Raw genomic sequence first — 17197 nt, forward strand, 5'->3', positions numbered from 1 at the left:
CCTATCTCACCTCCGATGAAATGCTGTTTCTTTCTTTCTTATTCCCTCTTCACTGAATTGGGTTGTCCTCATTTCTCTTTTAATACGCCCTGCTGTTCTACAGATGTCAGTTTATCCCCTCCTCTGTACAATTTCTTAAGCATCTCACTTCACAACCGCCTCTACATATTGACAGCACAATAAATGCCTTTGTACAGAACAATGTTATGACTTGTATTAGCCCTGTCCACAGATGCAGAAACTGACATAGGTCAACAGGGGAGCATGGATATTCATATGAAGGGATATAAAAATAAGGGCATTGGATAGTGATGAGTTGGAGAGTGATGAGTAGGAGTTGGTATTAAAAACACTCCCCCCCCCATACCCCCTCCAGTGACTGACAAAGAAAGGGTGGAGTGGGAATTTTCCAAGAATTGACCTGACTATCCAAATCATCCACTACTAATAGAAGTCTTCAACTTTCAGGTTTTCAAGCAAAATCTGTCACAGACAAAAATCAAGCGAAAACACAAAGAAGCTAAGACTGAATCAACAGAGTCCCTGTTATACCTCTAGAATGACTAATTTTGTTTAATACAAGGAAAACACTGGCTCAATTCAGAGTCTGTTCTTTATTTGGCAGCAACAATCTTATACTTTAATTTAAAATAAACACTGTCTTCTTCCCTCAGGATAATGGAATGTACTTAAACCAATTAAAATGTCACTTCTACCCCTTTAATACTCATTTATTACTAGTATCTCCTTGGAGTACAGGGGAAAAAAGTGGCAAGATTGGGTCCCAGTGTGCAGGAAGTGCTGCATGCTTTTCTGTAACAATGACTGTATGGCATTGCTGTGACAAATAACGTGACACTATTCATAATAAGAAATTGTTGGTCCACTATGAGTCTCAGTAACAATGATTTCAACCATCATAATGCGTATTACGCAGTTTAACATCTTCCAATTGTAAAAAATATTCTGCTGGGAAATACCCCATCTTCAAGGACCATCAAAGTTGTTGTCAATGACAGAAAGAATGAGAATATGCTGACAGTATCAGTTTCTATTCAAAACTACTCAGATGCCATTAAAAAATTTAGCAGCTATTAAGGTATGCAGAAGATGAAAGCAAATGCATTTAAAACTCCTATTAAGAACCTAACTTGCCCATTAGAATCAAAACCTGAATAATTTATACAGTGCAAACTATGCGTGTACTTTATTAATGTTCCTAAAAATTGCAACTTGGAAAACTACTCATTTAATTCTACTCACCTGAACTCTTCAAGGAAAGACATTAATTTGATTAATTATTGTTAACACTAATTGGAATGGGCATTGTATTTAACTAACAACAATTACTTTTTTGTCTAAAGGACAGAAAACAAGCTAACTAGCACCAACTGCTGAAAATGCTTGGTAATAGAACAATAAATCGCAGCCTGATTTTCTGCAACAAGCACTTCGTAACTGTTTCTAATTTTACTTTGGCTAAGCACGCAGTTATGTCTCATGTCATCCCCTAGTAACAACTTCTGTCTTATACCTTGTTCCATTTTGCCTGTCAGCAAAGTCAGGGAGGATTCTGCCATATGTTTTAGCAGAAACAGGTTAGAGACATAGAATTTTAATTTCTTTTCTGTCCTACTTGGATAGTCCTTTTCTGTGCTCTGACCACCTTTTCAGAGTCAAATGTTTCTGCGGGTAAAACCAGATTCCCCTCTTCACCCCCAAATGTCCCTTACCTGTATGGCAGCTCTTTTTCACATACTCCTTATCCCCTTGACTGACACACATGAATACCTGTACCTAAGAAATCAGAAACGCCTCTTCGAAAACCAGGTACAATTTCACAGCCTGTTCACATTTTGTATGATGAACTCAAAATGTAATTTTACATTTGTGTCTTGTGTTTCATTTGTGTTTCATTCACACACATAACACTCCTTTATCTAAGTGAATTTGCTATTCGGTATTCTTTATCTACTCCAGTATCTTTGTGTAGTACTTTTATCTTCAGCACTTAAAAAGTTCATGGATTTGACACAATTTTTGGTTTCCTATTTTTGAGTATGTTAAAGCTTCACTTTAAGGTTCATAGCCAGAAGCAATAACCAGCAAAATGTCTGGGGAAAAAAAGACATTAACAAAAATATTACCCCTATCTTCAAAACTCTGTTCAATTATGGTCTCAGATCAACCTAGCCATAAAATCTAGAAATATGCATCTAAAATTTCCTTTACATTGAATTAAGCAGACATCTGGTTATTTGTCACTATGTATTTTATATAGCATAAAAATCTGGTGTACCTTAAAACCTCAATATAGAAGATGGAGGAAAAGAAATTGATAAAAGGAAATTCTGCATTTTTTTCCCTGAACATTATTTCAAAACACAGTGTTGCTTTATTGCTTACTACACGATTTCTTTAATCACACAGAAATAAATCTTTAAAGTAAACACAGGCACTGCGCATGCTAGAGGACTTCTTTGACTTAATTTACAAAGTCCGAACAGAGACTTCACAGTTGATAATGTGATACTTTTTTAACAAGCCTTCTGGGCTAATCACTCTTTCCAGGTACCAATATCTTTTATCTCCTCTCATCCTAATTTCTCCCTATACCTTCCCTTTCATTCAGGATTGCTACTTCTTTGTAACTACTCAGTGCTTTCCTACTCATGCTATGAGAGAAGTTGCACAGACTTTGAGCTGTCAACTGATTTTACCTGCTCAGGTTCCCCAAATTACCCCGCGGGCCGAGCACAGGTCTTTCTATCAGGCAATGTTTCATCCTGCCCGCTGAACAGTGTCCATCGCTACACCAGGAATACACTTGGGCAAAGTGGTATTAAGGCTCCTTCACATTTTTGCAGTCAGAAGACTAGCAAGTACAAGCTCGGCCACAGCACTACCCAAGCACAGCCTGTAACGTGAAATTCCTGAGCAGCCCCGTTCAGCAGGTCTGTCCCTACCTGCTGTGGCCTCAAACACAACCTGCCTGCAGAGGAGGTTGGGAGGAATTGGCATAGGGCAGATCTATATACTACGATGATCCCTTTCCAAGTTATCTTCAGTACATTCCCAGATGTTTACTTAGACTGCTGTATGTGTTTCTAGAAAAGATCAATATGGACACTATGGGGAAAAAAATTTGCCTATGATAAGCACTACATTTTTAAAAAATACATATATACTCTGGACTAGTTCAAAAAGTAAACAAGTTTCATCTACAGAGGCTTCTCTCCAATAGTCAATGTTCAACAGTTTCCCACTTTTCTGCCATTTCTGGGCACACTTTGGGAAGGCCTGCCATAAAACAAAAAAACACAATGGACAATTTTAATAAGCTCTGATATTCTCTATTTCATTCCTGGTGCTCTAAACACATAATGAGGTCAAAGTAAAACTCTTAGCAGGTCATATTTCTGTGCCCTTTCACGCATAAGCTAGAATCAGCAACTTCTAAGCTATTCCACTAACACTTAAGGTGAAAAAAGATGCAGGAGGCCTGCTGAGGTAACAAAATAAAGGCAGAGGAAACAAGCTGACTTGGAAAGACAGCGACTGAAGCTGTCTCTGCACAAAAGATTGTATCACAAAGTATTATATGGAAACCAAATAGCTTTTATTCTAAGCTATTTTTATGCCTGCTAATTACATTCTATGTATAATCTTTCTTTGACTTTTATCTTATTATTAAAAAAAACTACAGATAGTTTTACTCACAATTGAATCACAGTGCACAGACTTGAAATTACTTTGCTGACCTGAAACAGAAACTGTTCTTTCCTTTTAAAATCATAAACATGCTGCTGTCAAAGAAGTAGCCAGAAAAATTTACAGTAAAAACTAGTGTTCAGCATAAAAGAATCCTCTAAATATCAACACCTTTAAAACGATAGCTACAAATCATCAAATGAAAAAGGGACAGATAAAATTCAATAGAAATAAAACCTTTTAAGCTCAAAACCAACCTTGTATCAGTAACTGCTGGAATACTGAGCCAATGCATGTCAGTCACACAAGTGGAAACCATTGCACTCCTATTCATACTCAAACACTGATTTCATAAGAATTATAGTGTGCTCACTATACTTGTTTATAAGAAGAAATCAAATGGAAATTAATGCCAGTGTCTGAAAAGTTCAAGCAATTTCAGAAGAAACTGCTGTGAGAAATCACACCTGAGCATAAATGTTTTCCCACTGCAGGTGTATCTTATTTAACAAATTTCAGTCTTACCTTAACTTTAAGCACAGAAGAAAACATTCTGGCATCTTCAGACACTCCTCCAATGTACGTTTTTTTGGTAAAGACAGGCACGTGGTCATTTTCATCCTTTACTTCAATAACTACCTTGGCTGTATTACCTAAAAGAGGGAATGAAAAACATACATTGAACGTTTTGCAGTATATCTTTCAACACTTACTGGAGTTCATACATTTACAGACCAAGCAGATCATGTATAATAGTGCATGGGTAATAGCATAAAAAATAAACACATTAGAAATAATAGCACATTTGTTATTAAAAGTATGAACATGAAGGAAGTGATTTCATGCATTTTTTTAAAATCTACCTTTATTGTTTCTGCATTTGTCATTTTTTTCTGAATGATTCTCAGTTTGACTTGGGAGGTGAAATATGTACCTTTATAGAAAACGACTCCCATAATCTGCACACCTGCACTTTGATATTAGGGCTATCTGAATTTGCCTGCAAGCAAAAAGCTGCCATGGCTTTCTTTAGAAAGCAAGCTATTTGGGGAAAATAAATAGAAAAGCACTAGTAAAAATAACATACTTCTGTTACACAGATTCTGGTCACACTGAATTCTCACAAGAGTTATAAAGAGGTAATGAACAGGCAATGTATACTAGCAGCTATGTTGCAAACAGCAACTTGCTTTTTGCATTTCATGTGCAGCTTGCTTTAAATGTTTTAATTATTACCAATTCCCACGCAAATACTTAATGATTCTGCCATGGTGTCTGTAAACTCACAAATGGTCATACAATGGCGCTAGCTAAGCAGACTCAACACCTATTTTCCTGTGTTAATTGAACGCATGCCTAAGCCTGTCTTCATCACAAACCTGGCCTGGCCCATGGGAACTCAAGTAGTATTACTCCTCCCCTAGAGGTTCAACACATCTTCAAGCAAAATACTGCTGTTAATTTGTGTTTTATTAAACAGTTACTGATCCACCCCATTGAACAATAAACATCTCTCTCCTTCTGCAAGGAAAAAACATTAGCAAAACCTATGGACCTAGTGCAAAAAAGATTCAACTGTGCAGTAATCTATACCAACATCTGTTTGACTCTTTCCAAATTGTATAAACCAGAAAAATTGCTGGAAATGATGATATCCAGTTCATTAAAACCACATTTTCAAGTGATAAATTGCCTCATTTCAGAGTTGGTTTTCCCAACTCGTTTCAGTGCCAGGGTAATTTAAATGTTGCACAGGTGCCATGCTGATCTGAGTTAGCTTCAAAACCCAGTCTCATTTAGGAAGAGCTTAGTAGCTGCATCTTCATGGGACAAAAAAATTAAACCACAGACTATTTCTTAGCTTGCCAAAGTCACCAAAGATGTTCTGTCAGTCTGATGGTCCAAGTGATGGGAAAAAAAGGAGGACTTCATAAATGTAACTGAAATCTAAGAAAAAACATTTAAAATGCCATCTAATGCATTAGTACAGAGAAAAGAAAAAAGAGAAAGGAACGAAAAAAAGGAAATGATGCTTCTTCAGAGGAATAATCAATTATTCACCTTCCACACTGATCTGTGCAGATATGTTAAACAACTTGTAGGTGCTGTTACTTCATGGGAAAATGACTTCATGATAAGCTCTCTTTTCACAGACATGAAAAAAAAGGCCATAACCCAACATCTGAATGTCTGTAATGTGGACATAATGGTCTATTTATAATCATCTCTAGTTTGCTTATGTTCATTTTAATAAAACGCTTATTACCTTGACTATGTTATTAATTACAGCAAAGAAAAATTTCAAAGAGGTATTGTGAGGTCCTATGAATAGTCAGATCTCTCTTTTGTTAAATCAGGTCCTTAATGTTTCTGGCTGCAATACTAAGTTACAGTTAGAAACTGCAGTCCTGTTGAGAAAAATTAGATTCCCAGGCAGGCTTTTTCACTGCAGCTACACCCTTTAGGGAAGAAGGCAATTGAAGCAGGATTACAGGCAATGTGTGTAAGTGACCTTGCCCTGCTGAGCTAATATACCGTTACATCAATGGCTGGCACCAGGTTACTGCTGTAGGGAAGATCCTAATTCTATCACATTCAGTGCTGGTAGGACTAGGCATTTGCTAATGTGCGCTAGCTCTCCTAATGCAAATTAAACATCTTTTGCATAGTGCTCACTGTTTTCATCATTTCAGGCCAGTTTTGGTGAGGTGGCTTAGCCTCGTGCAAAGTTTGCTTTGCAGTTTGCTCAAAAACATTTGTTTAATTTGCTGGTAGTTCTTTGAGCTGCCAAAACACTGATTTGTTTACCAATGGTTGAATGCTTTGAAAATGAGAGATGAAAGTTATTGCGTTAAGCACAAAGCACATTAAATATCCTGCATATATACAGAGTAACATTAGCATCGTTAACATTAAATTAAACATATACCTTCATTTTATCTTGCTGCCTGAATTTTATACACCGCTTATATTTCATTCATTCTGGCAGATGGAGGGGAACGTGGCATCTGTGAGCTCCTCCCTACTGCGTGCTTTTTATCTGATTCCAACCTGCAGCTGGCTGTAGTGAACGACAGTTCAGTTACAGAGGTTGCCTTATTCTCACATCAGGTAAGCCCAGAAGAAGTGCACATTAAAATCCCTCATCAGAAACTCTGCCAGACATGTGAAGGCTGTGTCAGACCCTTCACCATGGGGATTTCCCAAACCACTCTGCCTGATTCAGTCAGATATCCCCTGTACACGGGGCTCTGGTGCCCAGAGACACAGGGTATGGTGCTCCTACATCCACCCCCCTGCACCTCCAGTGCCCTGCCTGATTGAAAACAGCACCCAAACTGAGCATGTTCTTACAGAGTCTGCTTTAGGCTCTGGCATTAGACTCTTTTTTTTCCCCTTCATTTTCCAAATTTGTTAATACTTGTTCTAAATATTGTTTGTGTGTGGCTCTAGACCTCTTTTCTGGCACCTGAAGGGAGGCAACAGCATCCACTAGATAACGTGCACTACTGGTTACTGATACTTTCACAGGTGGGTCAGTGAACACCAAAGGACACCAATGCTTAGACTCACCTTCCAGAAGGGAAATTTTGGTATCCCAATTTATGTAAAACCTTCCTTCTTTGGTATTCTAGATCTGGAATTCAGCTCCACTTACATTATTTTTCATGGATTCCAGGAGTTGAAACCAGAATTTACTCCTCCATGGTACTTCTTGTGAGATTTCATGCAGTTGAAGTGTAATTCTTATTACTGTGACAGCTACTGAAACAGCTGGCCAGGTGAAAGAAGAAAACGCATCTTTCCCTGGACAAAGCTGGACAAAGCACCACAGGACTGCCAAGGTGGCCAAAAAGAGGTGAGAACAAAATGGACTGAGTACTGTAAGTGCCTGCCTTCAGCTGTAAGGGAAGTGCTTCTCTGTGCACAAAGTATGCAGATAATATTTGATAAGCAGTTTCTTTAGTTCAACTGCACATTTTTATTGCTAAGACACATTTATTACCTGGATTTTTCATACCAATTAGTTCAACAGTCATGAAGGCCAAGTCAACCTCCCAGACAATACACTGTAAAGGACGTTTCTGCACCACAATCTCCTGCAAGGCCTCCTGTGTCCTATTTGCCTCCTCCCTTCAAGACCCCTTCTCAAGATGAGCTGCAGTGCACAGATAATACAGAACTGCATCTGCTTTGTAAGACATCTTCGGCTTACAAGAACCAAGCACTGTTCCAGCTAAATAATCACTCCCAAAACTAGAAGATGAAGCATTTGGTTCTTTCAGCTTCTGTGATTTGATTTAGGAGAGTGAAAACATTCTGAAAGCCGCTCTAAAGGAAACCTGAGGATCCTCTAAACCTAGTAGAATATGACTGACTAACACAGAAAAAAACCCCAAACAACAAAACCTCCAGGCACCTGGTCAGAAATAGTATGTACTAGCATTCCTAGACATTCTTCCCAAACATACTTGTAAACTCTTTTCAGTATCACTGCTTATTTAAGTAGTGCTAATAACGTGCATGATTCATGTGAGTCCATAGTTTCTTGTCAGACTGCAGCAATTAAATTGAACTTTAATGAACTTAATCTGCAATGCTTTTTGAACACTGGGACAGTTGAGTGTTACCAGATTTGTTTTACATTATGTTTTCACCAATGATACTGCACTCGGCTTATACAATATGCCAAACCAGCCATTGATACAGCTGTTTCTCATGCATCATTTTAACATAAAAAACCTGCAGCTAGCTTAAGCAGTGACTGTTCTGCAGTAGGTAATAGCAGATTATTCTCTATTAAAAGTTCATTTTAATCAAACTGGGAATAAGAACATAATTTGTCAGGGTTCAACAGCACTTAGCTTTTACTACTGCCTTACACGTCTGTTGAACAGACTTTGCACTTTGGCAGGTAAACTGAACTGCAGCTGCGCTCAATCTCGCCTCACTAAATTTGGCAGACCCAAATAGGAATCAGCACTGAATATATTTCAGTGGCATTTTGATCTAAATCAGCATATGCCCATAAAGCCTGAAGAAGCTCATCATATGCTGTAGCTGATCAAGAACAGTGTAAAAAGAAGCTCTGATGAGATGTAAACAGCAATGTATTTGGAACAGCACTGATCAAAGGTCTGATTGTAAGAAATATAAAACATCTTTTTCTACCAAATAATTAATTGAAAAGGAACTGAAAAGATTTTATGCAGTCTCTCTAAAATACATTGCTTTGTTGCTCAGAGAAATTTGAAGTTTGTCCCAGTGGTTTTCAGGGAAACTACCCCAGAGCTGTGTGCCAGAGGAGGCAGATCACAGCTCTCAGGGCTCTGCAGCATACTTTGTCCATCTGTCATGTCTCCTGGATTCAGGGACTGGCGTGGCAGCCAGCTTATAAAACAGCATCAGCACAAACTTTTGCAACATGTTTGACACTAAATATGTAAGGCTACTTGAAAAGTCAATAATACAGGGTTACAGAATTAATTTTTATACTTAAGTAAAACTATCATTCCCAATTAGTATGGAGCAGTCACAGAATTTTGATTGCAAAACTGGTCTTATCCCTTTTCGCTTTATGATTCCAGAATGTTTATGTTGTGATTAGAAAACCAAAAACATGACATTTGCCATTCATTTTCCCTCCAATGCCTACAGCAAAGCCCTGCTTCACACTTGTGGTTACAGTAGCAATTGAGCAACAGAAACGACCCTCCTTGGGACAGCGCCTCTGCAGACCTCTGGGGAATTAGTATGCACCACTTTTTGCTTGGGGCTGTGCCAAAGGCAAAAGAGAGTTCTAAATGAACGAATAAAACATGTAAATAATAAATTGAAGGGTGATTTTTTGCTTAAAAATATTTTGATATCAAAATAAAAAACATCATTACCAAGATCACATGTTCAGAGCTGGCAGTGAATGTAATATTTAGCACACCTGATTGAAGTGAAAACACACAGAAGTGTATTCCCTCCTCAGCTGGTCTGATGTTCTTGAGATACGTTACCTCCTGCTTCTTGAATTCTAAGTAGATTTTTAACAAAAAATTGTGCTACTCTAAATTCCACAGCACCCATGACAGTTTGGATGGGTATCATGTTTTAGTTCTCCCCTGTAGCAGGCTGGATGCAAACACGAAGATGGCACTTGCCACTTTTAAAAAATAAATTTGCTTATCAAGCCAGTGCAAACACAACTGTAAAAAAATAACAAATTCATTATTTGCAGTGCTTTACTTTTAATTTCCTTTCAAAAGACAGTAAACCAACAATATGGTTCTGTCATTACTCCTGCATCTCTAGGAATGTGAAATATGTGCTTGTTGCTCTTTCTTTTGTTACTCTTTAATTAGAGCCAATCAAATCAGCAAAAGTGTAAGCAAACATAAAAAAGAGGATGTGGGAGAGATGACAGTGGGACTCCAAGCAATGCCAGAAGTTTCCTAATGAAGAAGTAGGTGACAAGATTGGGGATGTCAGGGAGAGTTCCATTGCATTTACAAGTCTATGACAGAAGAAATCCTCCTTTTCACGAAAACATGACTTACTTGGGAGGAAGAGGCATCTCACAGTCAGCCTTAGCTAAGACAATCAAAACAAGACAAAATCTACAGCAGAGCAACCTGCAGTCAAAAATACTCCCTCTGGCCTCCCTCTCAACAACTGATTGAGCAAGAAGCTGTTAACACAAGTAGCTTCTAATGAAGACAAACCTTTCATGCAGCACTGTGCCAACTGGTAACACTTTTGCCTGTAAGGTTTAACTTTTAAACAATCTGTTTGCATCCATGCCTGTTTGCAGACACTGGAACAGCCCAGACACTACCTGGCTTAGCAGCCACAGAGGACGGGTGAAGCTATGCACAGATAGAAACAATAAGAGAGCAAATGACGACTGCTGTCAGCAGCAGTTCAGTGAGCAAGAGTGAGGGAGCAGGCTGAGAGACTTGTATGTACAGAGATGGTGAATGAAAAGATGTGCTTCTCTCAGATGCTGGGAACTGTGAACACTGGAAAACATGAGACTGAATCCTCCACTTCTGTACTCGGACGAATGTGGGTGGCCCTGTCTGTGGTGTTCAAAAGCCAACATATTCTGGCTGTCTTGTAAATGTACCCTTCTCTTCAGATCAAAGTGGGAAGCCTTGGTGTCTCATACCACAGTGGGTGTTTCATCTGTGGCACAGGAACCAGATGCCCACTAATGCTTTCATTCCTATGACTGGGACCACGTGCAGTTCAGTGGTAGAACCCTCTCTTCACCCCTGCTTGTCTATACCCCTGCACTGCTCTTCCTTACTGTGTTCAGGAAGCACTTTCTCTTTGCTGCTTTGCTGATTGTGGTTTCCCACAAATCCCTCTGCTTCGTCCTGTCCCTTTCTTCCTTGCCACAACAAGGTTATAGCTCTGACCACATTTCCCTGGGTTTCAAACTGCAGGACCGTGAGATGCAGATAAAAAATTTGTGAACTGCTGACAGTGCTCAAATGAAGTAAAAGATGATGCTTCCTCTGTTCTTGTTCAAGAAGTACTTCTGGTTTAGTAAATGATTAGTTGTACTGATACATTCCCTTCAGCTCACTAATTCACAACTCTTTCTGTGGGGAAGGAGCTGCTTGCTCTGTGGTAGATTACAAAGCAGTATCTCCCAACTGCAGAACACATCCTGTCACACGCGGTTCTGTGATGGTCCCCTTATATATAGGTGTTCCATTTATTCATCTTATCCATTAAGGGACAACTGAAAGCTTCTATTTGGAAGCCAGTAATCACAATTCTAATTTGACCTATAGTACACCACTGCACTATGGTCTATTGTGATAGACAATCCAATAAGCAAAGAGCAAACAGAAGAAACTCCAGGCTGCTAAATTGAACTGAATTGGAGGAGCCCATAAATACTGAAGGTCTTTCAGGGATCCTCAGTTGCTGATCCTCAAGCCAGAATTCCAACCTTTTAAATTCACTGTCATTGGAAAACCTAACTCTTCTTCCATTCAAATGAACTAAAAATGCACTGTAATTTCATATTATAAAGTTTCAGTTAAAGTAACTTATTTAATTTGATTCTACTGAAAGCAAGAGTGTGATTTTGCATGATTTAGCATCATATATTAAAACCCCTATTTAAGTCACCGGTTTTATGTTCTTATACTCCAAAAGACGTCTAAATTTACTTTCTCTCCTCATTTATTTATTCAGTTATTACTATGCTATCAGTTGGCACTATCACTGAGTGACAAGCTTAGTTACACTTAATGTTGTATCATCCGCTTTTCCACTGCACAGATGAAAACTCAAACTCCTGCTTCTATATAATTATCTTCTATAATACCACACAGTTAAAAACAATTTGTACCTAGCTTTTGAGTTTTGTAAAATTCAGCACTGCTTTTTGGCTGAGCAGTTCATCAGTGCTGTGTTATCTAGCTCCAGAAGGGCTCATCATTGCAGCTCCCAAGTAGGTCATCAATTCACTGCCAACATATTCCAGAATGGTTCACCGATTCAGCGGTATCCAACACTGGAACTGGCAGCAATTCATTGCCATTGAGTGTCAGAGTGGTGTATTAACTCAATGTCACATAATTCTAGAGAAGAGCATTCAAAGTCACCTATCACCAAAGCGGTTCATCATTTCAATGTCACCAAAGTCCACAGCGGTGCATTAATTCTGTCTCATCTCCTTCCACTGTAGTTCATCAATTCAGTGCCCTGAAACTCAGAAGTAGTATTTAACCTGATTAAAACTCATCAAGAAGGAAAAAGGTGCAAAGAAAATGGAAAGACATACATCATACAAACGTAGGAATCAAATCTAGAGGTCAAGGGATCTCCATTACAAATACAGAACTGATTTAGTCAGCCAGATACTTGTGAAGTATTTAAAAAAGATATATCTACCACATTCTTTAGTTATCCATCCAGCACAGTGCATATTCAAAATGTAATCCATGCTGTATAGTCATGGATATCCAAATACATACAGCAAGTGCATGTCTTCCTTTAAATTGGACCTAATTCAAACTCCGGTCATATCAAGAATCCCTGAACAAAACAATTAAACCATCACCTTTTAAAAAAATGCTGCCCAGTTGGGAGAACTGCTCTAGCACAGACTATGAGTTGGAAGAGGGATACAGAGGCCACTGCTTCCCTGATTGGAGGGGTCTGCCCAAAGACCTCTGCTGGAACCTGCTGACTCCCTCGTCTATTCATTCATGTCAGAGAAAGACTTGAAAAAAAGCTGTGTACTGCATGGAAGCTTTATTCCCTCGCTGAATATGGCCTCGACGCATTTTACAGAATATAAGCTGAACTGGACTCCTCCCAGACATGAAGAAATGCAGCCAACTGGCACTAGCTGTCTCTTTCTCTCTCTTTCCAGATCTGTCATTGATGGTGGCTATAACAGTAATGTAAAATTCTGTGTGCTGTTAATACAATTAAATTTCTGACTACTGAATAATCTCTGTGTTACACCACACACACGCTCAATTATTTCTAAGGAAGAAATATCTATGACAAAATACAAAACTCTGCTGCTGCTTACGAGGGTAGTAATGGAAACCCTGATGAATGTACTTTAACTGCCATCTCCTTTAAAATGTCTCAGGCTATAATGTATCATGTAATTTTATGCATGTTCCCAAATACTTAAGTTCATTAAGTCTCATATCTTTCAAAATGTAAAAAAATCTGCAAGCAAATTTTCATAAAGTACCAATTTCAGTATTGCAAGCAAGTTCTACAGTAGAATCTTTACACAGAAGAAACAGACTTGCATCCTGTTCAAATTACTACCCTGAAAAATCTGAATTTTGAGCTTTATAATCTATACTCTATACTCTTAAGCATATGCACCAAACTGGCAATGAAATAAACTAGAGCTGGGTTTCCTACTATTCATGGCTATTATTGTATCCGTCAGAACAATAATTCAAAGACCAATTATAGAAAAAGGACAGCAAAATGAGCCCAGTTAGTTAAGGGTGGCCCTTCCTTTGTGACTCTCAGACTATCAACAGTGTGGATCACAACCTGCAGTGTGGGAAAGACTCTGTCATGGAACAATTTTATCACTTTTGACAATAATGGGCTGGCACTCTGGCTCTCTGCCTGCCAATATGTCAGCCAAAGAGTCCAGTGAGTAGCAAAAGCAAAAAACGCGACAGCTCACTTCTCCCTGCAGCAAAGGAGAAAAAGGGATCCCACTGTGCTCTGTGTCTGAATTCACCCAGTGCTCCCCGTGCCTGGACACAAACACAATGAATTATCTCTTACTCAGGGCACGTGGAAAGATGAGAGCCTAACATTAGTGACAGATGAAAGACTGACAGAAGTTTGTTGCCCCTGGCTGGCCATGCAGACCTCCTAGGGAACAGATCAAAATAAAGTCTGTGGCAGCACAATTCCTAAAGCATCATACTGCCAGCAATGCTTTAATAAATGCATTTGAACTAAAATTGCTCATATTACTGGGGGCTTCCAAAAATTGTAAGAACGTTTTATTATGTACACACTTTGGTAAATGCCCAAACATCACTGATGTTCAGAACAGTCTAGTACTGGCATTTTGTTTGTATCTCCCCCTGCCTGTCTCCCTGGATTGAAAAGTAACTAAATACTGGTCATCTGCATAAAACTTAAGTCTGAGGTAACTCTGAACTCCATTTGTATTTCATAGTTTCAAAGTACGAATTTGATGTCCTTTTTTGAATAAATTATACACACACATCAATAAACAGCAGGTACCCATAGCCTGGCTTCCTGGGGATTCCTCAGCTCACACAAGAGTGAATGCAATGAGATGGTACAGCAGTATCTCTTGGACATTTATAAATGAAAGAGGCTAAAGTTTTCCCCTCAACCTGTTAGTTCATGGGGGTGGTTTTGGTCAGGATAAGCCTGCTTTTATCGAGTGCCAAAGATTTGCCCCATGATTAACACTGCTGGAAGTGGAAGGGAAAAAGAAGCTCCAGCCACTTGCAACAGATTTGACCCACAGCTCATACTGAAATAGCTGTGACTGCAGAACAATGAAATAAACTTACATTCAATGTGAAATGAAAGGAGGTCATATTTCATAGCCTTTAAACAAATATTCAGTTTCTCGCTTCCTTTTCTTAGTCCAGTCCACTGCCCTGGGCTTCTTTTCATTGTATCTATGATGCTCCTTAGCTACAGCAGGGAAAAACTGACACTCACAGAGACCAAAAATACAGAAAGAAAAAATTGATACAACAAGCACAGTCTGTGTAAAACATGTACCGAAATGCTTTTTGGTACAAGGTTTGGGTTTTTTTAACTAGGGCCCAACTGTGGCTTAAATAGGAAGTTGTATAGGAAGTGACAGGTCACTAAGTGAGCCAGATGTTTGAAAGCCAGATTTCCCAGACTTTTCTTTATAGGGAGGATGATAAAAATAATCAAAAGACCCTTCAAATTATTTTTATTAAAAAAAGAAAACTGTCTAAGGAAAAAGAAAACCCTCATTATGAGAGAGAGCTAAAGCAAAACACTTTGTAAATAAACTCCTTCCTGCCTAGAGATGCTGCAAAAGAACCTTCTTGTCTTTGTCACAGCAGGTCCTTGCCTTCAGTTTGTTCTCAGTCAGGGCTGCAATAAACTCCACACAGATGCCAAAGGAGTCTTTTTCTTCCTGTCACCCGTGCTGTGTATCTGTTTCCCATTCCTCTTGGTAGTGTCCCAGCATTTGCTGCAATGTTACCAGCCCAGCAGGGAGGAAGTCTGTATTTGGGCTAATGTTTATGAAAAAGTAACTGTGACATTCCATCACAAAAAGCCCTAATTACGCTGAAAACATTCAATTTGTGCCATCCACTCTGTTTATATATAAACATGACTGTATCTGTGAGACCTACAACTGTGTAACATTGACGTGATTTGTGAGTGCTTAGCTCAAGACTGATCAGCTTCGTGTATAGAAGGCAAGCATAGAGATCCAGAAATGCATTCTCTGCTGCTCACATCCATTATCACTGTTGTATTTTTGATAACAAAACAAGGTCACTAGCTAGAGTGCAGTTATCAAAATCCTCAAAAAAAAAAAAATTCATATGTATATTAAAAAAAAAAAATTAAACCAAAGGATTTTTAAACTTACTTTTGGAAGGGACACGCAGATTCGATCGTACCACTTGTAAGGAGTCTGCTTGAACTCGAAGCTCGTAACTTGTCACACTTTCATAATCCAGAGACTTTTTAAGTGAGATCACGCCTGTTCTGTTATTAATAGCAAACACATCTGAAATCCACCAAAAACAGAAGTAACTTTCTAAGATGCATAAACAATTTTTTAATGCCTCAGTGCTGCTGGTCTGGTGATGACACTGGTCTCCTACATGGTCTTCAGAAAGTCATTCCCACCCCTCCCTCAGGCCTCTAAAAGCCCACATAACTCCTCTTTGAGGCTACCTTCAAAGGAGCACAGCAGCTGAATCTGGCCTGGTGCTGGAATAACCAACCTGCGGACACGCTGGGAAAAGCACACAAGATAAGCAGCCTACTCTCACAAAAAGGAGGATGGGAGGAGGAATTCTTCCACACCTCTCCAAATAATTTAGTGCAATTTTGTAGAGATTTCAAGGATCACAGAGAGTACTCCAGAAGGATGCAAATGCAGGAACGATGTTTTGTTAAAACATCAGGCTCTAATCAAATACTTGTGGCTACAGCATGGCAAAATCTATAATGCCTTAAAACAGATTTCTAAGCCAGAAGTACAAATACATCAAAGCGATTCATATTCTTGTTTCAGTATGTCATGAATTCACACCATGTGGCACCGATGTGAATTTTCATGTCAGTGAGAATGTCACTTACTTTAATTTTTATTGTAATTCTATTAACTAATCTGATCTTTAGCTGATCTCTAAAGGCTTGATAATGGAAGTCCCTCCTGTTTGTACAGATGCAGTGGGATTTCACCTTAGCAGTGTTATTTCTAATCACTGCTTCCTGAAGACTTCTGATGCACGCACTAGGCTCAGCATAACCACTAAGACCAAAATATTACTACTTACTCTCTTCATTTCCTGAAACAATTGAATATACAATTGTCTGGTTCAAGGCAGCTGCTGTAACAACTGTGACCACAGTTCCTTTTGGTGCACTTTCACTCACTGGTGGGGGTCTGCAGAATAGAACAAAAGTATTTGTTATGTTCCAGTTGCCTGAACAGCAGTTTACTGAAACTTATTCCTAAGGTTAGCAGTTTAATCCATCTATTAGGCTGTCAAAACGACAGGATCGGTTATTACAGAAAGATGTATTAAAAAGGCAAATGCTTAAGCTTCACCTCTGCAAATGCAAAAAACAGGTAGAAGTCCAACTGTCAAGATGTGACAATATAAGGATATAATAGTTCTTTGATATGAGAAATGGAAAATCATGGAATAATGAGTAGAAAATAAGAGAAACACAAGAACCACCACAGACTGATAAATTGCAAGTAAAATTTAGA

At 38.8% G+C, this 17197-nt stretch overlaps 1 protein-coding gene across 8 annotated transcripts in view; it reads right to left on the reverse strand.

The window, feature by feature from the left end:
- Positions 1 to 17197, reverse strand: part of PCDH15 (protocadherin related 15) — a 443438-nt gene that overhangs the window by 63690 nt on the left and 362551 nt on the right. For all 8 annotated transcript variants that reach the window (XM_056352005.1, XM_056352006.1, XM_056352009.1 and 5 more), the window contains 3 exons: positions 16758 to 16867; positions 15839 to 15979; positions 4237 to 4364 (listed from right to left, as the gene is read on the reverse strand). In XM_056352005.1, the coding sequence (XP_056207980.1) occupies positions 4237 to 4364; positions 15839 to 15979; positions 16758 to 16867 (379 nt within the window). The remainder of the gene's footprint in view (positions 1 to 4236; positions 4365 to 15838; positions 15980 to 16757; positions 16868 to 17197) is intronic.

Source organism: Falco biarmicus, chromosome 9 (assembly GCF_023638135.1).
Source record: "Falco biarmicus isolate bFalBia1 chromosome 9, bFalBia1.pri, whole genome shotgun sequence".
Taxonomy (NCBI): Eukaryota; Metazoa; Chordata; class Aves; order Falconiformes; family Falconidae; genus Falco; species Falco biarmicus.